This window comes from Muscardinus avellanarius (assembly GCF_963383645.1).
Source record: "Muscardinus avellanarius genome assembly, chromosome: 18".
NCBI classification, from domain to species: Eukaryota; Metazoa; Chordata; class Mammalia; order Rodentia; family Gliridae; genus Muscardinus; species Muscardinus avellanarius.
In genome coordinates, this window is record NC_137804.1 from 48,051,469 (window position 1) to 48,075,800 (window position 24,332).

Consider the following 24,332-nt stretch of genomic DNA (forward strand, 5'->3'; position numbering starts at 1 on the left):
CCTCAGCCCTATTTTATTTTATTTTTGGAAACAGGGTCTCGCTAAGTTACGGAGAGCCTTGCTAAGTTGCTGAGGCTGGCCTCGAACCTGTGATCCCTCTGTCTCAGCCTCCCAAGTACTGGGATTACGGGTATTTGCAATATTTATTTCTACCTTTCCAGCTCTGATCCCTGTAAATTCCACCATGCATCTGTCCCACAGGGATGCCAAAAACCCCCAAGTCATCTCGCTGGTTTGAGAAGGAGTAGACACACGGCCTCTGGCTTTCTCTCAGTGGCACTTAACGCGTGTCCCTTTACCTCTGGCCCTCCAGGTTGTCGCAGGTGACCTTCGAGGTGCCCACCTGCGAGGGGAAGGAGCGGCAGAGGCTGGCGCTGATCGGCGACTCCTCCTCTTCGGCAGAATTCTTCGTCACCGTCGCCGTCTTTGCCTTCCTCTACTCCCTGGCTGCCACCGTCGTTTATATATTCTTCCAGAATAAGTACCGGGAAAATAACCGAGGCCCGCTGATCGTAAGTGCTTTTTGTTTGTTTATTTGTTTTCTGGGGTTTTTTGTGTGTGTGGTACTAGGAATGGAACCCACGAGCATCCTATCTCCAAGTTATACCCCCAGCCCTATTTTTTATTATTTATTTTGAAACAGGATCTCACTAAGTTGCAGAGGGCCTCACTAAGTAGCTGAGGCTGGCCGCGAACTGGGATCCTCCATTCTCTACCTCCCAAGTCCTGGGATGGCAAGCATGCGCCACCACGCCCAATGGCAGTGGTTTTCTTTCTTTCTTTCTTTCTTTATTTATTTATTTATTTATTTATTTATTTTTGGTGGTACTGGGGTTCCTGGAAACCCTTCTACCTCTGGGTTACACTCCCAGACCTATTTTTATATATATATTTTTTTATTTGGAAACAGGGTCTCTTAAGCCAGCACAGCTGGCTTCGAACCTGCGCGATCCTCCTGTCTCCGCCTCCCAAGCGCGGGGATTACAAGTGTGCGCCACCACGCCTGGCAGCAGTGGTTTTCTTTATGAAGTAACTTTTTCTGTCCTTATTCATTTCTGGGACTAATACTGGAAGGGCTTTGGAATGACTTGAGCACCTGAAGCCTGTATTTTTTGAAAGGAAATCACTTTTGTTTTCATCCAAATCTCTTGAATCTCTGACAAAAACATGATGCCTGTCAGTCGCCTGGGGAACGTATCACAGGACCTGCTAGAAACCCCTCTGAAATAACTGGTTGGCAATCTCCTGGGGTCCAGGGGACGGTGTGGAGGCTTGCTGAGGATTTATTTATGATTCCAGTATGATGGAGTTGGGCAGTGACTTTGATCACTGGCTATTTACACAGTAGGATCTGTGCTTATATGAAGCGGGTTATTCCCTTAGTGTCTGATAGTCCGGGACACAGAACTTCTTAGTTTGAAGGTGAAATTCTCCATCTCTTTCACCCACCCACTGTCAATCACGCCATTTACCACCACTTTCTGTTGCTGTATATAAATGGGCTTCAAGGACGCCTAGGGACGAATCCAGTATAATCCAGCATATCTAAACGCAGGCACACATACACCTGGGGGGATTCAAAAACTCTCAGAGGGATACAGGGACAAGGCTAATTTTAAGAAAATAAAATTTAAATGTATCCCCCCATCTTTACATTGTCTATTTCCATAAAATCTATCTTTCTGAGAATGCCCTGCATCTGAAAATACCTTGCTACCTTTTGTCTTAATTGCTATGTTCGTCAGCTTTCCCTCACTACCACACACGATCCAAGGTCATTAACTTGTCAAGAGAAAAGGTTTGTTTGGGCTCAGAGTTTTTGAGGTTCCAGCCCATGTGTGGGTAGAGTCACAGCTCTTAGGTCTCTGGTGGAGGTGGCGGATGGTAATGGCAGGTGACACGTAACAGAGAAGATTACTCATCTCATGGTCAGGAAGCAAGGCAGACAGAAGAAGAAGAAGAAGAAGAAGAAGAAGAAGAAGAAGAAGAAGAAGAAGAAGAAGAAGAAGAAGAAGAAGAAGGAGGAGGAGGAGGAGGAGGAGGAGGAGGAGGAGGAGGAGGAGGAGGAGGAGGAGAAGAAGAAGAGGAAGAAGAAGGAGGAGGAGGAGGAAGAGGAGGAGGAGGAGGAAGAAGGAGAAGAAGGAGGAGAAGAAGAAGGAGGAGGAGAAGAAGGAGAAGAAGAAGGAGGAGGAGGAGGAGAAGAAGGAGAAGAAGAAGGAGGAGGAGGAGGAGAGGAGGAGGAGGAGAGGAAAAGGAGGAGAAGAAAAGGAGGAGGAGGAGAGGAAAAGGAGTAGGAGAGAAAGAGAAGGAGAGAGAGAGAGAGAGAGAGAGGGGACAGGGTTCTAGTTTCCTTGAGGGTATGGCTCCAATGACCTAAAAGCCTCCCATAAGACCCCGCCGCCTCCCAAGAGTTGCACCAACACCCAACAGCGCCACCCTGTACACCAAGCCTTTAACACATGAGCTTTGCGAGGCCATCAACACTCAAACTATAGCAATCCCCTATTCTCACTTTAAAGAAAAACATCCTCCCTTACCATCCCAAATCCCACTTCACAGTACGTTTGCATATAGGTACAGCATCTCAGGCCTTTAAAAAATAAACCATTTGGAAATATCGGTGTGGACACAAGTGAGTCCGGGGCCTGGCCCATATCAAAGGAAACCTCCAAAGTTTACTTTAAATAAAATTTGAAGTCATAGTCTGCTGTCAGTTGATAGTTCATTGAAAAATAATTTTTTATCACCAATTTCTGTGTAATCTGGGCATATAAATCAAAAATAAAGAACCAACATCAGAAATAAGTAAATGACACTGCTCTAACCAAAATCCATCTATTCCCACCTACTCATTTGTGCAGGCAAACTTTCTCAGCAATGTCTATAAAAATTTTTAAAATGCAAATAAAATTTATGCTGAATCATGTCCCACTCCAGGAATAAATTTACTCCCAAAATACTTATAAATGGATTGAAGAAAAAAACAGCCCATCCATCAAAGAAACATGCATTTTTAATTAACTTTTTGTGGGTCTGGAGATGGAACCCAGGGGCATTCAACCTCTGAGCTACACCCCCAGCCCTATTTTTTATTCTTTATTTTGAAACAGGGTCTCACTGAGTTGCAAAGGGCCTCGCTAAGTAACTGAGGCTGTCCACGAACCATGATCCTCCGGTCTCAGCTTCCCGAATGCTGGGATTACAAGCACGCGCCGCCACGCCCGGCTTAAATTTTTACTTTTAGATTTTAATATTTGTTTATTAAATAAGTACTTATTACACTTATGTTTTTGTCATTTTGGACAATTGTGCATTAGTAATATTTGTAATGATTGTCCTATCCCAAAGAAATCTGTAATACTTAAACCCTTAGAGTTATGGATAATGAAAAGGAATTTAAATCTGTGTATATATATATTTGCTGCAAAGAAATATAATAAGGTGAACAATGAAATCCTTTGAGAAGTACTTTATTAGTCTATTAGTCTGTAATTCTGTAAGGAAAATGTAACAGAAACACAAGTTCAAAGAGAACAAAAGAAATGTAAAATTTCTAATGGTTAAAGAACTTGTTCACTCATTTGCAATGAATGATAAAGGATATCAAACAAATATTAATTGTATCATTTAAAAAGGAACATAATATGTATGCTTTTAAATAGCGATATTTAGAATAGGGAAGAAATTATATTCTTTGCAATTATTGAAACTTTTACTAAAAAAAAAAGTAGATACCCACTTTACACAAGTAGGCACTTCATTTTTAGAAATTCTCTTAGGTGAGTAAAAGATATTTTAAAACACTCTGGTCTAGTGTATCTGTTATGAAGCACTGGGCCTTAAGATAAACAAATTCTGCAGAATATCTGGGAGACATGCCCATGTTTTAAAACATCGCCATGGAGGCGGAAGGAACTAGAAACAGCTCCCACTTGCAGGACTTTAATATGTCGACTTAGTGTGAAGCAGAACCTGAACCTTCAGAGGAGTCGTGTTTTTATTCTCTCATCTCAAATTGGAGCTAATAGTTTTAATGGTTTAAAAATAGCTTTAGAGCCGGGCATGGTGGCGCACGCTTGTCATCCCAGCATTTGGGAGGCTGGGACGGAAGGATCGCGGTTCTCAGACAACCTCAGCTGCTTAGTGAGGCCTTTTGCAACTCAATGAGACCCTGTTTCAAGACAAAGAATAAAAAATAGGGCTGGGGGTGTAGCTTGGAGGTAGAATGTCCCTGGTATCAATCCCAAAACCACAAACAAAAAAGAAAAATAGCTTTAGAAGCAGGGCAGGGTGGTGCACACCTGTCATCCCAGTACTGAGAAGGCTGAGACAGGAGCCTCATCCGTTTGAGGCTAGTCTCAACAACTTAGTCCTTCAGCAGCTTAGTGAGACCAGTTTCAAAATAAAAAACAAGAAAGGGCTGGGGGTATAGCTCAGAGGTAGAATGTCCCTAGGTTCAATCCTCAGTTCCCCAGCACAAAAGAAAGAGGGGGAGAAAGGGAGAGGGAGAGGGAGAGGGAGAGGGAGGAGGACAAGGACTAGGAGGAGGAGGAGGCGGCGGATGACTATGAGGAGGAGAAGGGAGGAGGGAGGGGAAATTAGCTTTAACAGTTACCTAACTGGAACTCATACCTCCCTTGATGCTTGGTACACAAAAGAGACTGTCCTGCATATACTACGAAACCAACACGCCATACTCTCTCCTAGACACACAGAGACGCCACATTTTCAAATACGGGGGAGATCCCTGGCTTCTAGAAGAGCTAGCCTGCCTCTAGAGTAGGAAAGGATCTGTCTTGTTCTAAAAAGCCGCGTCCTGCTCCTACGGAAAGCCCTCTTGGAAAGGCGTGCTGTTTTTTCTCTGTGTAAATAGCCTTTCCCATCGAGCAGGGTCTAATGAAATCCCGAATTGTGTAATACACCGGGTAGGGTTTGTTTTATTACATCCTGGAGGGGCGGGGGCAGTAATAAAGAAGGGGACAACTCCTACATGAGACTTCTCTGATATTAAAAAACTGATGTGCTCATTACTTAGCAGAGAAAAGTTAATTTTAAAATGAGCCCGAGTCACAAGCGCAGATTGTGTGCGGATTGGTAGGGTGTTGACACCTCTGCATGTGGCGAGCCCCCGGCGTTTCCAGTCCCACCATGACAGAACTGGACCGTTCATCGCATCAGTGTGAGGAAGAGTCCTCCAGGGAGGCTCAGACTCGGACTTCAAACTCTCCAGTACTGAGGAAGCCAAGTGTTCACCATAAACTGCACTAGGTTTTTTGTTTTTTGTTTTTTGTTTTTTGTTTTTTGTTTTTCAGTACTGGGGATGGAACACAGGGGCATTCTACCTCTGAGCCCTATTTTTTTTTTTTTTTTTTTTTTTTTTGGTGGTACTGGGGTTCCTGGAAGCCCTTCTTCTACCTCCGGGCTACACTCCCAGACCTTTTTTTTTTTTTTTTTTTAATTTGGAAACAGGGTCTCTTAAGCCAGCAAGGCTGGCTCCGAACCAGTGCGATCCTCCTGTCTCCGCCCCTCAAGTGCGGGGATTACAAGCGTGCGCCACCACGCCTGGCTATTCTTTATTTTAAAACAGGGTCTCACTGAGTTGCAAAGGGCCTCACTAAGTAGCTGAGGTTGTCCGTGATCCTGTCTCAGCCTCCCAAATGCTGGGATTACAAACCTGCACCACCAGGCCCAGCTAACTGAACTAGTTTTAACCCAATCCTTTTTATTCCAAAAGATGTCTACCCATCCTAGCTTGGCCAGTGTCTTTTTGTTTTATTTTTTTTATGGTTACCATCTATTCTTTGTTGATGTTTTGTCTCAGCATATACTGTTTTTTGTTGTTGTTGTTGTTTTGGTTTGTTTTGCGCGGGTCTGGGGGTGGAACCCAGGGGCATTCGACCCCCGAGCTACACCTCCTGCCCTATTTTTTATTCTTTATTTTGAAACCGGGTCTCACTGAGTTGCAGAGGGCCTCACTAAGTAGCTGAGGCTGTCCGCGAACCGCGATCCTCCGGTCTCAGCCTCCCGAATGCTGGGATGACAAGCTTGCGCCACCACGCCTGGAAGCATATACTATTTAAAAACAATTCTATAATTCGGGATTCTCCAAGTCAGACCTTTAGTCTGATACCGTGAATTTTACCATCTTAGATTGAATCAACAAATCTGAGAAGTTAGGTAGCCTTCCCAAAGGGTATCCTTCCGAAAATTAATAATAAAGTCCCACCTTGATTTGCCGGCCCCCAGGACATGACGCGACACTCTGTTCAAACCAGATCCGTGTGTAGGAAAGTGGAGAGGTGACAATGGTGACATAATGATAACTGATAATGAGCAAAAATACAACCGACAGTGACTGAAGTCCTGTTTGTGATAGCGCTCACAACAGCCCTAGATTCTATTCTCATCCATGTTTATAGATGAGAAAAGGGAGGCTTAGGGAAACGGTCTGCTCTCCCAGACCAAATCTACGGCCCAAAACACTCCACACAAGGGAGCCCAAGATCCTAATGGACCGTGCATGACAGAGGTTAGAGGGGTGGTAAGTAAGACAAATGGGACCGTACACCCGGACAGTAATCTGTACTTTCTTATTCTGGAAATAGGTAACCCAAGCCCTGTGGCCCCTAGGTTCTTCTGCCCATTGGACTGTCCCAGAAGACTTTTTATTTACCTTCGAAATCAGGCAGCCATGAATCTATAATGCTAGAACGATGAGAGAGTTCTTCTTTGCTGTGGTCGTGGGTATTAAACCCAGGGCACTCTACCTCCAGGGTACACCCGCAGCCTTTTTAATTCTTTCGTTTGAAACAGGGTGTCACTAAGCTGCTGAGGGACTTACTGCATTGCTGAGGCTGGCTGCATACCTGAGACCCTCCTGTCTCAGCCTCCCAAGTACTGGGATTACAGGGGTGGGCCACAGTACCTGGCTGGGAGGGATCTGCTCGATTGTGGTGTATCTTTCTTGCACGTAGAAGATTCAGACAGAAAAAGAAAATTGGGCTTTAAAAATGACCACGATCAATGCGTATTATACCTCAGAGGTTACCAGGACCGACTCCTATATGTTTATAAGCAGCTGTGAACAGACAGGCTGAAATTGCCCGTGCTTATCGATGGCTATAGTTAAAAATAGTTTCTCTCCTGGCTATATCTGATAAAACTACGCACTTGGGAGGAAAATGGAAAATCTTAATGTCTTTAGAAGTAACATAACGCCAGGCGTGGTGGCGCACGCTTGTAATCCCCGCGCTTGGGAGGCGGAGACGGGAGGATCACGGAGGTTCGAAGCCGGCCTCCCTGTCTTAGGAGACCCTGTTTCTAAATTTAAAAATATATTTTTAAAAATAGGTCTGGGAGGTACAAGGGTTTTCAGCAACCCCAGTACCACCAAAAAAGAGAGAGAAAGAAAGAAGGAAGGAAGGAAAGAAAGAAAGAAAGAAAGAAAGAAAGAAAGAAAGAGAAAGAATGCAAAGTCGGGCTGGAGGTGTAGCTCAGATTTAGAATGGCCCTGGATAAGAAAGAAAGAAAGAAAGAAAGAAAGAAAGAAAGAAAGAAAGAAAGAAAGAAAGAAAGAAAGAAAGAAAGAAAGGAAAGAATGCAAAGTCGAGCTGGAGGTGTAGCTCAGAGTTAGAATGGCCCTGGATTCGATCCCCAGCACCACACACACACACACACACACACACACACACACACACACACACACACACACAGAAGTAACATAATGGTTAATAATGGTTACTGATGCTACCGGATGCAGGAGTGAGAAAATTGAGTGGAAGGAGCCAGCCCGCTGCTGTACATTGTTGCTTCAGTCAGAGGTCTCCTGTACCAGCGAGTAGAGACGGGTTTTGCAGAAGGCAGAAACAGCTACCTGAATGGTGCATGAGCTTAAAATTGAAATGCCACATCCAGAGATAGCATTTTGTCATGTTCCTTATGGAAGAGGTTTAAAGCCAACCTCTGGCCTGCATTTCGGTGTCGGTGTCTTCTGCACCGTTTTCAGATCTCACGTCAAACAGCGAGACTTGGGGGTGGTGTTAAATGTAAAGCAGGTTTAAAAGAGCAACTTCTCTTTCCAAAGAGGCTCTGAACATTCACGTCTTGCTGAGAGTACTTGTCTTAAAGCAACCGAGGAATTCTCAACATCCAGCTTCAGATTTTGCGGGAAATAAAGGAACCGTGTGACACGAACTCTCATGTGTGGTGAGGGGGGACAGGTTTCCAAACTGGGGGGGACTCGAAGGGTCGCCCACTGCCCATTGCAGGCAGAGAGTGGTACCGTGGTGCTTATTTTTTATTTGTTTATTTTTTTACAGTACTGGGGATGGATCCTGTAACGGTTTGAGATGTCGATGTGGGTTCTTATTCTAAGTTAGTTTCAAAAAAAATAGCCAGATAAATAACTTACGGCTTTCCGTAACATATCTCCAACAACCATACCTGTAAATGTACCCCATTCCTACAGAATAAAAATATGAGGAACACAAAAAAATATAAAATACTGCCTGGTCAACAAAATTATTTTAATTTCCATATAAGATGTTTTACAATACAGCTTTCTAAGGGCATAAAGAAAAAACCTCCTTTTTCATCTTCCCACTCCTCCTATATTAATATTATAAGGATATACCAATGTATTAATAAAAACTATTATAAATAATTTTATTAAAATAAAAATATAACTACTTTTTAAAAAATAGCCAGAACTATACTGCTGCTGGCTGAAGAAATTTTTATTATTACGAAGGTAGAAAGAAGGGACGGGACAATAAAACACAGCATCAGAAGGACGCCGAGGAGTGCCTTAAAAAGAGGACACTGAGGTTTTTGAACATAGAACATTTTTTTTTTTTTTTTTTTTTTTTAGTGGTACTGGGGTTCCTGGAAGCCCTTCTACCTCCGGGCTACACTCCCAGACCTATTTTTTATACTTTTTTATTTGGAAACAGGGTCTCCTAAGCCAGCACGCGCGGCGCGGCTGGCTTTGAACCTGTGTGATCCTCCTGTCTCCGCCTCCCAAGCGCGGGGATGACAAGCGTGCGCCACTACGCCCGGCTGAACATAGAACAGTTTTCATAAGGATTCATTATCTTCCATCCCGCTAGTTAACCAATAGTCTTTTTACCTCCCCTGACCTGATGATGCCCATTACCCTGGTGCAAGCCTTTGTTATGATTATAAGAATTTACTATTTCCCATCTTGCTTAACCAAGTCTTTTTAAATACCCTGACCAGATTGCAGGTGTGTTCCCACCTATCACCTCGGGGTGCCAGCCTTCGTTAGGACCAAGCGGTGTTATTCGGTTAACAAAGTCAGAAGTTACATGGCATCCATCCTCTTTGACAAAGGCCTGTACCATCCTCCCGCGTCCTCGGGGAGTTCTATCTACCTGCCAGAAGTTATTTATTATGTAAACTAATCCTTAGAGCATGGAGGCCTTGGTCTACAACTCTTTTGTGTCCTTGGTAATCAATATAGGGTTTTCTTAACTTTAAGCTTTTTTTTTTTTTTTTTTTTTTTTTTTTTTGGTGGTACTTGGGTTCCCGGAAGCCCTTCTACCACCGGGCTACACTCCCAGACCTATTTTTTATACTTTTTTTTTTTTTAATTTGGAAACAGGGTCTCCTAAGCCAGGGCGCGCGGCTGGCTTCGAACCTGCGCGATCCTCCTGTCTCTGCCTCCCGAGCGTGGGGATGACAAGCGTGCGCCACCACGCCCGGCTTAGGCTTATTCTTATTAGCCATTAATACAGATCTTATTAACAATCTGTACAGGCTCAATCCCCATCAGAACCCAGGGACATTCTACCTCCGAGCTACACTCCAGCCCTAGTTTTAATTCTTTATTTAGAAACAGGGTCTCACTGAGTTGCAAAGGGCCTTGCTACGTAGCTGAGGCTGGCTGCGAACCGCGATCCTCCTGTCTCAGCCTCCCGGATGCTGGGATGACGAGCACGTGCCACCTCTCCCGGCTCACTCCAAATGTTTTTAACGTTCCCCATTTAGCCTCCAAAGAGATCAGCCCTTTTCTACAATCCAAATGAAATCTCCTTTGATGGGCATCAGGCATTGGGAACAAGTTCCCCCTGGAAGATCAGAAACCCAGCTGCTCTAGGGACGAAGTTACTAGCCGGATTAGAACTCTTAGTTCAGTGATCATAAGGTGAAACCTCCTCAATTAAAAATCCCCCTTTCGTGAGCAGTATTTAATAGTTAGAAGCCTGTGGTTTTATGGGTATAGGGAGTAACGGCACACATCACCCAGGGCTATAAGGACAGGAGGAGTCTGTGCCCACAGAGCTCTGCACACAGAAAGAGACACAAAGTGTGTAAGTCCTGACCTTCTTATTGTCCTGAATCTTAATTAGTCTCTCCATCATGGGTCCTACAAAGGCAATGGCAGCCACCTTCCTTTAACCGATGCCCTCGCAGGTGTCTCGTTCCTCCGTCCCTCTGCCCCAGGAATCTCCTGCCCCGTGTCCCTAAGGCTGAACCATCCCAAGAGACCTTCTGTTCTTTTAACCCGGCTTTTGTCACAGGACTGGGAGGCTGGTTTTTAACCCCCAGCACAGAATCAGGCTGAGGTTATTAGCGAGGAGGAGGAAAAAGAAAACCACCACAGAGCTGTATGCTAGGAGAATCCACGCTGAGTCCCGTCGGTGACGCCTGTGTTGGGGGTAATTACAGATGGAATCAAACTTCACCACCTGTGTGAGCTGCTCTGCAGTGGCTAGAAATCCCTTCCTCTCCTCCCCTCCCCTCTCCTCCCCTCTTCTCTCCTCCCCTCCCCTCTCCTCCCCTCTCCTCCCCTCCCCTCTTCTCCCCTCCCCTCCCCTCTCCTCCCCTCTCCTCCCCTCCCCTCCCCTCCCCTCTCCTCCCCTCTCCTCCCCTCCCCTCCCCTCCCCTCCCCTCCCCTCTCCTCCCCTCCCCTCTCCTCCCCTCTCCTCCCCTCTCCTCCCCTCCCCTCTCCTCCCCTCTCCTCCCCTCTCCTCCCCTCTCCTCCCCTCCCCTCTCCTCCCCTCTCCTCCCCTCTCCTCCCCTCCCCTCCTCTCCCCTCTCCTCCCCTCCCCTCTCCTCCCCTCTCCTCCCCTCCCCTCTCCTCCCCTCCCCTCCCCTCCCCTCCCCTCTCCTCCCCTCCCCTCTCCTCCCCTCTCCTCCCCTCTCCTCCCCTCCCCTCCTCTCCCCTCTCCTCCCCTCCCCTCTCCTCCCCTCTCCTCCCCTCCCCTCTCCTCCCCTCCCCTCCCCTCCCCTCCCCTCTCCTCTCCTCCCCTCTCCTCCCCTCCCCTCCCCTCCCCTCCCCTCCCCTCTCCTCCCCTCCCCTCTCCTCCCCTCCCCTCTCTCCCCTCTCCTCTCTTCCTCTGGCTCATCCCCACTTCATATCTAACCACATCTCATCACAATGGGTCCTGAGTGTCTCGGCCGGCCAGGTGACAGCTACACATGAATAAATTAAGAGCAGCCAGGGTGCTAAAGAGAACCGTGGACTTATTCTGACTCTCAGACAAATGGTTTGCTGGAGGGGCGGTGTAGACAGTCTGTGGGAAACTGCAGAGGATGATCCCTGCCTAGAAGTGAGGGCAGCCCTCCCCAGGTTTCCATAGTGTGGACTAATTCTTTTGTGTGTGTGTGTGTGTGTGTGTGTGTGTGTGTGTGTGTGTGTGGTACTGGGGATGGAACCCAGGGGCATTCTACCTCCGAGCTACACCCCCAGCCCTATTTTTGATTCTTTATTCTGAAGCAGGGTCTCACTGAGTTGCAGAGGGTCTCACTAAGTAGCTGAGGCTGTCCTCGAACCACGATCCTCCAGTCTCAGCCTCCCGGATGCTGGAATTATAAACGTGTGCCATCGCACCCAGCGGGTAGGGTAAACAGAGGACATTGTTTTTGGGGTTCTATCCTGAGCACAATATATTTGCTGCTACAAATAATATCATCTGAAACCCTGGAAGTATGTAGCTTGTTATCTATAGAGGTTTGTCAGAATCTGACACTCTGGCTCAAAGTGTGCGTGTGTACATGCACATGTTGTGTGTGTATGTGTGTTAGCATGCACCCACACCGTGTTCATGTATGTTATGTGTTACACCTGCTAACTCTTTGAAAACATATGCATTGGTCATATATAAAAGGGTATGACTTAGCTGGGCATGATGGCACACACCTATAGTCTCAGTACTTGGGAGGCTGAAACAGGAGGATCGCAGGTTCGAGGACAGCCTCAGCAACGTAATGAGACCCTGTTTCAAAATAAAAAATGAAAAGAGTGGGGATGTAGCTCGGTAACAAATGTCCTTGGGATTAAACCCCAGTAGCGCGTACACACACACACACACACACACACACACTTAAAGGATTTGCGTTTAACCTTCAATAACCTCTTCATCTAAACTACTACACAATCCGCATCAGCAAATACATTTTTTTCCTGAAATAGCATCACCGATAAGGGTAAATAATCCGTTTAAAGTTCCCCTAGCACACCGTCCACGGGTTTTATCAGAGCGTACGTCGGCAGCTCCTTCGCGGCTCTCCTATGATGCGCCGATTCTTAATTACGATTTAATGAAGGTGAATTCCCCGGTCTGGTAGCATGTTCCTCTAATTGGCTAGGCAGGCACAAAGGCGAGCTGCAGTCCAGCCGGCCGTCTTCACGAAGGCTGGGGCCATTTGGTTCCTCGGAGACCACGACTTTTCTCCGCCTCCTCTGGAGTCCATCCTGCCGAGGGCTGGTGGAAAGCGCGTTGGAGCCTTGTCCCTCTTCGCCAAAAATCCTCTCCTTCCACAGAACTCACCTCTCACTCAGAAAACCAGCAGCTAGCAGACATGTGGCCAAACCCCGAATGTACTTCAAGGGGAAACTGCTTCCACTTTCAAAATTAGTGAAACCCTCAGCAACTTAGTGAGAACCTGTTTCAGAAAAAAATTTTAAACGGCTGGGGGTGTGGCCCTCAGAGGCAGAATGCCCCTGGGTTCAATCCCCAGTAGCAAAAAATCAAAATAACAGCCGGGCGTGGTGACACACACTTGTCATCCCAGCATTCGGAAGGTTGACACGGGAGGATCGCGGTGCGTGGCCAGCCTCAGCTACTACTTAGTGAGGCGCTCTGCAACTCAGTGAGGCCCTGTTTTAAAATAAAGAATAGCCAGGTGTGGTGGCGCACGCTTGTAATCCCCGCGCTTGGGAGGCGGAGACAGGAGGATCGCGCAGATTTGAAGCCAGCCGCGCTGGCTTAGGAGACCCTGTTTCCAAAAATAAAATAGGTCTGGGAGTGTAGCCCGGAGATAGACGGGCTTCCAGGAACCCCAGTACCACCACCAAAAAAATAAATAAATAAATATATATATATAATGTGGTTTGGGAGTGTAGCACGGAGGTAGAAGGGTTTCCAGGAACCCCAGTATCACCAAAAAATAGATAAAAATAAATTTTAAAAAATAGGGCTGGGGTGTAGCTTGGAGGTAGGATGCCCCTGGGCTCCATCGCCAGTACCACAAAATAAATAAGTAAATAAATAAATATATCGGGCAAAGGTCACTTATAAAGCAGAAATTAATTTCTCATCGTTCCAGGGGCTAGGAAGCCAAAGGTCAAAGTATGTTCCCTGGTCAACTGGCAAGTTTTAAAATAGCAGAGGAGTGTCCACAACAGAATGGTTTAAGAGGAAGAACCTGGAAAATCGGATTGGGGCAGCCAGCTGAGAAATTAGACTCCTACTTTTACCTCACTGCCATAGTGCGGGGTGGGGGGATACTAAGGAGGGTACACCCCCAGCCCTATTTTTTTATTCTTTTTGTGTGTTTGGGTCTGAGGATGGAATGAATCCAGGGGCATTCTACCTCGGAGCTACACCCCCAGCCCTATTTTTTTTTTATTCTTTATTTTGAAACTGGGTCTCACTGAGTTGCAGAGGGCCTCACTAAGTAGCTGAGGCTGTCCGCGAACCGCGATCCTCCCGTCTCGGCCTCCCGAATGCTGGGATCACAAGCGTGCGTCCCCACGCCCGGCTCCTATTACTTTTTTGAAGTGGTAAGATGTCTCCTGCCCCAACCCTGGAGGATGGCAAATTGTCCTTACTACTTGCCGAATTGGTTTCTCTGAATCTGGAACAAGGGTGCGCTCACGCACACAGGTTTGGCTTCGCGGGGGGGGCCCCGGGCACTCCAAAAATGTCTTACCGTACTACCCACGGTTCATTAGGTATCCAAATAATTGGCACCAAGTATGTGGTTGGGATTTTTTTGCAGCCCTCCAAGCTTTTCCTCCCAGCTGGGTATCTTCATTTCCATTGCTTATTAGCACAACCTAATCAAAGCCACAGAGGTATAGAAGAAAGTACTTTGAAATTTGCCCGGGGAACGCGAGCACATAGGATGCGGCTCCTGGTAAAACAAACTCGGATTGTCTACAAGGGGTTCGGTTACCGAAAACTCCGTGGGAAATTGCCCAAGGCGTGATCTCACTCTCACTCCACGGTCTGGCTGAGACCCCACACCTCTGCGCCCTCCTGCCTGTCGTTCTGAAATGTCCAAGAAACCTCAAATCAATTCTAACACCATCCCGAGAGAGAGAGCTAACCGAGCCCGGGCTGTTTTCTTGCGGCCACTAGCGTGAAATATGCAGGCAGAAAAGGGTAGAGACGATTGGCGATCTAGAAACTGCAAAACCAACCAACCCAAGGCAAAAGTAAGTCAGCGGATAAAAGAACTCTGAACCGCTGTGATGTGCTATTGAACATCTCCACGGGCCAGGAGCTAAATAAGATGGAAGCCGCCTTGTTTAATTCTCTTAATGCCTCTAAGGCAGTTAGCGCTCTGTTTCACCAACAGAGTCACGTTTACAGAGGCCACGTAACTTGCACAGCACTGCAGAGTGAGCCAGGCCCAGAGATGGGCTCCTCTTCGCCGCGCTGCACCACCACCCGTCGTCTCTGGAACTGGGAAAACAGAGCCAAAAATGAGAACCAGCTTTCTGAGCACCTGTTGTTTACAACACAAGTACCAGCTTCCTGAGCACCTGCTGTTTGCAATACATAGGGGGGCACGGTGACATAAGATCTTCTAGCCCTCATCGCTGGGAGGTAGCCCAGTCAGTAAGACAAGGCGGACAGACATCACGCCAAGGAGGTGTGCCTTGTATTATCAGTGATGGGAAGAATGTGAAGAAATGGACATTAAAAAGCCCTTGGGAGCCGGGCGTGGTGGCGCACGCTTGTCATCCCCGCGCTTGGGAGGCGGAGACAGGAGGATCACGCTGGTTCGGAGCCAGCCTCGCTGGTTTAAGAGACCCTGTTTCCACATAATGTTAAAAAATAGGTCTGGGAGTGTAGCCCGTGGGAGTGTAGCCCGGAGGTAGAAGGGCTTCCAGGAACCCCAGTACCACCAAAAAAAAAAATTTTTAAAGCCCTTTGGATTGTCTTGGGTGGCCAAAGAAAAAGCCAGTCAGCGGTCCTTGACAAAGAATAGAAACTAGAAGCCGGGTGTAATGGCGCACGCTTGTAATACCAGTACTTGGAGGACTGAGACGGGAGGCTCACAGATTCGAAGCCAGCCTCGGCTATTTTGGGAAGCTCACAGCAACTTAGCGAGACCCCGTTTCCAAATAAAACATAAAAAATAGGACTCCCGAGTACTAGGATTACACACATTTTAAAGCACTTATTTGGGACAAAACCTCAGAAGTAGATTGTCTTCCTGATTTTGAGAGAAAAAGTTTCTTTTCTTTTTTTTTTTTTTTTTTTTTTTGGTGGTAATGGGGATGAAACCCTTCTACCTCTGGGCTATACTCCTAGACCTATTTTTATTTTTTTTATTTGGAAACAGGGTCTCTTAAGCCAACGAGGCTGGCTTCGAACCTGCGCGATCTTCCTGTCTCTGCTTCCCAAGCATGGGGATTACAAGCGTGCGCCACCACGCCCCGCAAAATTCCTATTTTTAAGTTTATAATAAATGACCTCTGACCTGAGTAAAATTTAGAGTTCCAACTGAAAAAATTAAAAATTTAAAATTATTTTATAATTAGAAAAAAATTTTTAGAGTTCTGCCCCAGACTCTGAGATTGTCTACTATTATAAGAAGGAATATCCTAAAAATATGTACAAAGAGAATTTGCTTCCTAGAGAGGAAGAATCTCAAAAGTTGTTTTAAGGAGACTGCTACTGAAGAATTTACTTTGAAACTTGGGAATGTCAAGGTTTCAGTTCAAGCCATGTTCAAGTATACAGAAGCTGGGCTTTCGCTGCCAGGGAGAAATCCCCACTTTTAGCCTGATCTGCACAGCAGCGTACGCGGAGACCCAGAACTGGGTCCTGCCTACGTTTAACTCGGGCGGTATTCTTTCTCACTGAGACGTCACTAAGTGAAGTTCAAACCCATCAGCAGCTCCTCTGGCCCGAGCTGGCAGAATAAAACACTGGGAGATTCCACGAGGCTTTGGAAACTATGGAAGTACTTTATAAGTTTCATCCCAGGGGTCTCTAATACAACTCTGGACACAGCCGCCCAGCAGACGGCCCAGCCTCTCCAGAGCTGTCAGCTGCAGCGGCCTCTGGGAGCTGCCGGAGAACTCTGGTGGCGCCTTCCAAACTCCCAATCAAGCCATCCCCAGGGCCATCTTTGACTTTTTCTCTTCCTCGCGTGTATAAATTGTTGATTCAGGATTGAAAACCCCCAAGACCGAGGCTGCGTGGATCGTGTGGTGTCCCTGATTAGAAGAGACAGCTGGTGCGGGGCCCGGCCGAGGCTTGGGGGGCCCTCGTGCCTTAAGTGTTGGTAGAGCCATAGGCCATGGGGACCAGGCGCCGGTGGGCCCTAATCATACTGGATCATATTTGTGGAGACTCTCTATGAACTGCTCTACCTCCTGGCTTCTGCTTTCTCCATCCCTCACTCCAAATACGGCTGTTCTTATGCCTCTGGCCATCTCTGAGTGACAGAAACTCAAAACACTCTTAAAACTGTGACACTGTGACGCTTCACCTGCTCTTTGGGGCCCTCTCTGGCCGTTCCCTACATCGCATGTCCCAGCCAAACTGAACCATCTCCCATTCCCTAAGACTGGCTGTTCAAATGCCTGTTTTTGCAGAGTTATTAAGCCTCTCTCTGCCTCCCGGAAGGCCCGCCTCCCCTGTCCTATCAGCCTATCACAATGTGTTTCACCCTCAAACACTACCTGCTCCGTGATGAATTCCTGAACTATCCACATCCTTCCCCTCGCAGACCTGAAATCCTCCTTCCTCTAAAGGCGCGCAGCTGAGTGTGAACATCCTTCGCTGTGTAAAGCCGTTACTGCCTGTGCTTTAGTGGGGTGTGAAGCTGTCTGATTCCCCCCATTAGATACCATGTATCCCAAGGACAAGGACCCTTCCCAACGTGGCAAAGACACTACTAATGAATACAAACAATGGCCTTCCGAGCTGAAAAGCAAGGAAGAGATCTAACTCTTATTTAAGTGATCTCTGGTTACGTGAAAATTTGTTCAGTTTCTACTGTGCGCCAGGAGCTGTGGCTAGAATGGGAAGGTTCGCAGCAGGCGGATATGCCAAGGTAAACACAGGAGGCCACTCCCCAAAAATAGATAACGCACCATCCAGAACTGGGGTCTGTAGATATTGGGGGCACCCGCCAGGGTTACCATGCTTCAAACATCAGGATTTTGGAAATCACAACACACAGCAATGCTATTAAGATGATAGCTCATAGTCAGGCGCGGTGGCGCACGCTTGTCATCCCAGCATTCGGGAGGCTGAGACCGGAGGATCGCGGTTCGCGGACAGCCTCAGCTACTTAGCGAGGCCCTCCGCAACTCAGTGAGACCCAGTTTCAAAATAAAGAATAAAAAATAGGGCTGGGGTGTAGCTCAGAGGTGGAATGCCCCTGGCTTCCATCCCCAATACTGCAAAAAAAGAAAGAGGAAGGAAGGGAGGGAGGGAGAGAGGGAGGGAGGGAGGGAGGGAGGGAGGGAGGGAGGGAGGGACCACTGGATGCTGACACCTGTTTGCTGGTCCTGGGAGATCACTTGGTTCCTGTATCATGAGAAGGTTCAAGACTTGCTCTTGAGTAAGAAACTGTCTCTTTATTTATTTATTATTTATTTATTGCACTACTGGGGGTTGAACCCAGGGGCATTCTACCTCTGAACTACACCCCCAGCCCTATTTTATTTTTTTTTTAACTTGGAAACAGAGTCTCACTAAGTTGCTGGCCTCAACCTGCGATCCTCTTGTCTCAGCCTCCCGAGTACTGGGATTACAAGCGTATGCCACTTTGCCCAACAAGGACCATCTTTTTAAAGATTCAGATGTGAGCCGGCCGTGGTGGCGCAAGGTTGTAATCCCCGCGTTTGAGAGGCTGAGCAGGAGGATCGCGCAGGTTCAAAGCCAGCCTCAGCTACTTAGTGAGGCTCTCAGCAACTTAGTGAGACCCTGTTTCCAAATAAAGTATAAAATAAGTCTGGGAGCATAGCCTGGAGGTAGAAAGCCTCTGGGTTCCACCCCCAGTACCACCGAAAAATAAAATAAATAAAATAATAAAGATTCAGATGTGAATTTCCACCAAAGAGAAGTAGGAAACTGGTTAACTTTCTGGAATCAAACTTCAAATCATTTCCAAAATGCTTGTAAAAGGAAAGAAACTTCCTTTCTGCTGTGTCTAATAAAATAGAGCCAATTCCCCAAGGCTTTATACTATGGCTCGTGTCAAGCAATTTGACGGTAGAATCTGTAGGCACCACTTCCGGAAGGGAGTGAGATTAAGGAAACTTATTTCTTTAAAATGAATGAAATTTTGCCGGAGGAAAATTACTATCCTTGCTAGACAAGGTGACGCCGGCCAGCCCTCTGACTCCAGCTCAATGACACTTTTAGGTCTTTACTAACATGTCAATTTTTTTATCTGTGAAAAGAAGCCCTTTTTTTGTTGTTCTAAGCTTGAACCCAGAGGCATTCTACCTCGGAGAGCTACACCCCCAGCCCTTTTTATTATTTTATTTTGAGATAGGGTCTTAACTAAGTTCCTGAGGGACTTGCTGAGGTTGGCCTTGAACCTGAGACCCTCCTGTCTCAGCCTCCCAGGTCCTGGGATTACAGATGTGTGCCACCACACCCTGCTAAAAATGAGCCTCTTGGAAGCAGGGCTGGGTTTGCCACCCCTGAAACGCTAGCCCTAGGAGAGGACATGACGCAGAGCAGGCATTCAGCAGGTGCTTAGTAAAGGAATGAACTCAGTACCCCAAGGTGTGCGCCAGGCTCTTGTACTAGGATAAAATCTTTCCAGTTGCTTCTTTCTCCTCATTGAACCACGTTGCTCTAACAGGCCTTCCCTCGTTGACACCACAATTCCACTTCTAAACGTGTATTTTGGGGAGAGGGGAAGGATGGTACGTTCGTTGTTTTTACGGTTTTTAAAAATATACTTTTATTGCACCAGGCGTGGTGGTGCACGCCTGTCATCCCAGCAGTTGGGAGGCTGAGACAGCAGGATCTGGGTTCAAGGACAGCCTCAGTTACTTAGCGAGGCCCTCTGCAACTCACTGGGACCCTGTTTCCAAATAAAGACTAAAAAATAGGCCTGGGGGTGTAGCTTGGAGATAGATTGACCCGGGTTCCATCCCCAGTACAGCAAAAAAATAAAAATAATAATAATAAATAATAAATAATATACTTTTATCGGTGCCTTGTAGTTAGACGGCAAAACGGGGTCCAGAGTGACGGGGACATGCAGACACCCGCCACTGGGTGAGTGTCCCCTGGTCCCAGCCCATGCCTCCCCTTCCCCGCAAGTGATACTGAGATTGGTATCCATTCTTTTGTGTGGGCTCAGGGAATTATCTGAACTGTTTCCTTCGGCAAGTCTCCTTCCCTGTCCCTCCCTCAGACCCTCCGTCACCACTGGGGTCTCCCCCTTTACCCAGGAGACCCTCTTCTTTATCTTCTTTACTATGGTCTGACTTCCACATGTGAGATAAACATCCGACCCCTTGACTTCCTGCGACTGGTTCATCTCCCTTAGCATGTTACTGGGTTCCATCCATTTTCCTGCAAATGACACTGTTTTGTTCTTCTCTGTGGCTGAGTAGAAGGTCGCAGTGTGTAGGTACCTATGGGCGCGCTGTGGTTTTATCTTGAGGGGCCAAGGGATGCCGACACGCATGCGCGCAGCACTTGGCGCGCTCTCCATCCACCCTCCCTCCCTCCCTGTGGTCCACCGGCACGAGATTGGTAGTGAGACCTTCACGTGTAGACACAGCATCGTGCGACCGGTATGCTCTCTCGTCTGCCTCTTTTGCTATGAGATTACTGACTTGTTCCTTCCCATCCTCCTGTCAAGGATGCTCTGGGGCCAAAAGATGGATGCCTACAGCCTTTTTTATTTTTTTTATTTATTTATTTATTTTTTTTTTGCGGGTCTGGGGCTTGAACCCAGGGGCATTTGACCTCCGAGCTACACCCCCTGCCCTACTTTTTATTCTTTATTTTGAAACTGGGTCTCACTGAGTTGCAGAGGGCCTCACTAAGTAGCTGAGGCTGTCCGCGAACCGCGATCCTCAGGTCACAGCCTCCCGAATGCTTGGATGACACGCGTGCGCCACCACGCCGCTTGCCTACAGACTTTGAGTCAGCTGAATGCCAGGCGCCGGCCCCTGAGCCCGAGTCACACCCTCCTCTTCTGCCTTCTCTTTTAATAGTTTATTGCCAGCCAAGTGCGTTGGCGCACGCTTGCCATCCCAGCATTTGGGAGGCTGAGACAGGAGGATCGCAGGTTCATGGCTAGCCTCGGCTACTTAGCGGGGCTCTTTGCAACTCAGTGAGACCCTGTTTCAAAATAAAAAATAAAATATAGGGCTGGGGGTGTAGGTTAGAGGTAGAATGCCCCTGGGTTCCATCCCTAGTACCGCAAAAAAAGAAAAATAGTTTATTGCCCCAGATCAGCCAGAAATACTTACCCAAAGCTCTCAGATAAGGGCAAGAGGTCAGAAATTAACTGCTACCTTATTACTCGTGTCAAAAAATACAGAATCTTTATTGGTTTGAGAGAGTGGGAAATAGGAGCGGGCCCTTCCCGTCTAATATTGAAGAACAGCTAAGTAGGAGCGAAGGGAGGGCTTGAAATCAGAAAGGCTCTGCTACATCGGCCAGAGTCAGGGTCCTGGAGCTCACACCAGGAGCGGCACGCACGAAAAGGTGTAATTATGAAAATCTGATGTCCGGCGCCTTTATGCAAATTCACTGCCTGAACTTGGACCTCCTGAGCTGCCGAGATGGCTGTCGCCTTTTCAATAAGGATTGCCAACGAGGCCCATTCTGAAAGAAGTCAAGGAAGGGAAGATTTTTCATGCATGTGATTTTTTTTTAATTTGTAGCAATGCAAAAACAAAGATGCAGGGTCTCTGGTGGGTTTTGTGCCCGCTTTGAGGGCGCTGAGGGGAAGGAGCCTTGGGTGTGTTCGCAGCGGAAGTATGATTTAACAGTTACTGGGGCGATGAACTCATCCCGGGGAAAAATGTTATGAATCACGGCTTCGAAATGACAGCAGTGGGCCTCTCTGCAGTCCCTGGGAAAATTCATCGTATAGGGAAAGGAAAGGATCTCAGAAAATTCCCAGATGATTTGGTAAGCCAAAGCCCAGAGCTATCAGTTGGGCCATGTTTCTATCAATGGAACATCAAGGCAAGGGGCACCAAACCAGCCAAGCAACGAGAGCGGGCCGTTAGCTCAGAATGAACAGGTAACTGTCTGTCACTAGCCTACACGGGGCCAGCCTCAGAATTCTGCTCAGAGAGCTATCATCCCATTCGAGAAAGAAGCCAAGCTGGGCATGGTGGTGGTGCGCGCCTGTAATCCTAGTACTTGGGAGGCTGAGACAGGAGGGTCGCAGGTTTGAGGACAGCCTCAGCAACTAGGTGAGGCTCTCTGCAACTCAGTGAGACCCTGTTTCAAATATAAATTAAGATAGAGCTGAGGTTGTAGCTCAGAAGTAGAATGCCCTTGGGTTCAAACACCAGTACCAGAAGAGGAAGGAAGGAAGGAAGGAAGGAAGGAAGGAAGGAAGCCAATAAACTAAAAAAATGATGTCAAGACTGACTTTTATACCATACCTTCCTGCTCCCCAAAATAAAAATTAATCCCTTGAACCCACTAAACCCATAAATCTTCAAGAATGTAAAACTTACAAAGAAATCTGAATAAGGACTGTGAGCAGCTTTGAGGTCATCACTTTCTACGTCCTCCATTTTACCAGTGGAGAATCAGAGAAGTCTTCACCTGCCCAAGGTCACACAACTCATTCAAAGAAACCTCCATTACTGCGCAGCACGTCCCGGGGCCATCAAAAGAAGGATCCGTGTGGGGTCCCGGCTCCCCTGTCCACCTTGTCCACGCTGTCCGTTATTCTGTGCCAGTCGGGGTAGAGGCTGTGTGAAGGGAATATAGAAGTTGTACCGGGGAACTTCCTGTCCGTCATTTATGCCAAAATAAGAGCTGACACGGGGACAGGATGCCTCCCCCAAATTTGGGACAGGTTCATTGATCTTTTGCAAAGAACATTGACTTCCAAAATGCACTAGGAATCAAGCTACCAGTCTCCTTTCCTCTCCTCTCCTCTCCTCTCCTCTCCTCTCCTCTCCTCTCCTCTCCTCTCCTCTCCTCCCTCCCTCCCTCTCTCTCTCTCACACTCTCTCTCTTCTCTCTTCTCTCTCTCCCCTTCTCCTCTCTTCTCCTCTTCTCTCTCTCTCTCTGTCTCTCTCTCCCTCCCTCTCCTCTCCTCTTGTCTTCCTCTCTCTCTTCTCTCCCTCTCTCTCCTCTCTTCTCTCCTCTCCTCTCTCCTCTCTCCTCTCTCTCACTCTCTCTCTCTCCTTAGAATCTGGACATCTTTCTTTCCCTGCTGTTCATGATGGAATCTTAAAATATTTATGTAGCTTCATAATGACTATCTAACATTTACAGGCTCCTGGTATTTGCCAAAGCGCCCGACAGTCGGCGTTCATTGACAGGACCGTTAAGTGCTAGGAAGTGTGCCCCGCGGTATTTGGGGAAAAGCCCCCCGTGAGGTTCCAGAGGGAGTTTCTGGGATCCACGGGGGGGGGGGGGTCAAAGATTCAGACAGCCATCCATTTCTTAAATTCTGTCTGTGACAGCTTTGAGCTAAAGCTTCCTCCTACTTTACAAGACTTTATTCCAGGAATCCGGAAGGTGATTAGGATACAGTCCCTTAGCTCGATGAAGAACTTGCTAGCGGGGGCACGTGTTAAGGATGAAGAATTAGTAAGATGCCGTCCAAGGATGCACCAGGGGTCCCAGCGGCTGAAGGAACTTGTGGTCCTCCATGTAGAGGGAGCGAGAGCTGGGAAAGGCTGTGCGCTGGCAATGTCTGGAAACACCCTTGGTCCTCGCTACTGGATGGAGGGAGGGGCTCTACTGCATCTAGAGGTAGCAACCAGGGATGCTGCTAATGATGTTATGTTGTGAGCCGGGCGTGGTGGCGCACGCTTGAAATCCCCGCGCTTGGGAGGCTGAGACAGGAGGACCACGGCTTCAAAGCCAGCCTCGGCCGCTTAGTGAGGCTGTCAGCAACTTAATGAGACCCCGTTTTTAAATAAAATATAAAAATAGGTCTAGGGTATAGCCCGGAGGTAGAAAGCCCCTGGGTTCCACTCCCAGTACCAAAAAAAATAAAAAGATGCTGTGTGTGCCCAGGACTCCCAGTACGGCAGTTAATGATCCAGCCCAAAATGTTTCTACCACCAGTAGTACAGGAACCCCGTTTATTTCTCTAAGATCCGAATGTCATGGTTTTATGGTTTTATTAAAAGCAAATTTGGGGAATGAAAAAGTTATTCTCTTTAACATTTAGATAGACTAACTTCCTTTAGCTTGTAGCCCCTTCTAACACTCCCACTACACACACACACACACACACACACACACACACACACACACACACACACACACTTCCCAACCCGGTCTGCGGCAGGCTGTATCTTCGTAGACTAGATTTAAGAAGACCCTCCTCGGTCTTCTTAAAGACAAGACCCACACTCTCCGTTACCCTTGCACAGACTTTGAAATTTATCTGCGAGTTTGTTCTCAAGCAGACCTTTCAGAATAAAAATGTCACGGGTATTTAATATATTCTATTCCAGTTGGCGTTCCGTGACCACATGAACCAAACACCAGATGGCCATCTGTCTGCGGATAAGGGAATCGGAGCTAATTCGGGGAAGTCTGGGGCCACTCCTCACACGCAAAATCGGGAAGGGGATTCTCCGTAGGAATGACTTCCCAAGTTTCGAGAGGCTGCAGCCTGGTTTTTCTTAGACCTGGGCGTCTCTGCTTGAC

General features: G+C 47.4%; 1 protein-coding gene across 2 annotated transcripts in view; it reads left to right on the plus strand.

The window, feature by feature from the left end:
• Positions 1–24,332, plus strand: part of SYNPR (synaptoporin) — a gene marked incomplete at both ends in the record, with an annotated part of 324,123 nt that overhangs the window by 268,421 nt on the left and 31,370 nt on the right. For both annotated transcript variants that reach the window (XM_080715248.1, XM_080715249.1), the window contains one exon: positions 314–512. In XM_080715248.1, coding sequence (XP_080571374.1) covers positions 314–512 — 199 coding nt within the window. The remainder of the gene's footprint in view (positions 1–313; positions 513–24,332) is intronic.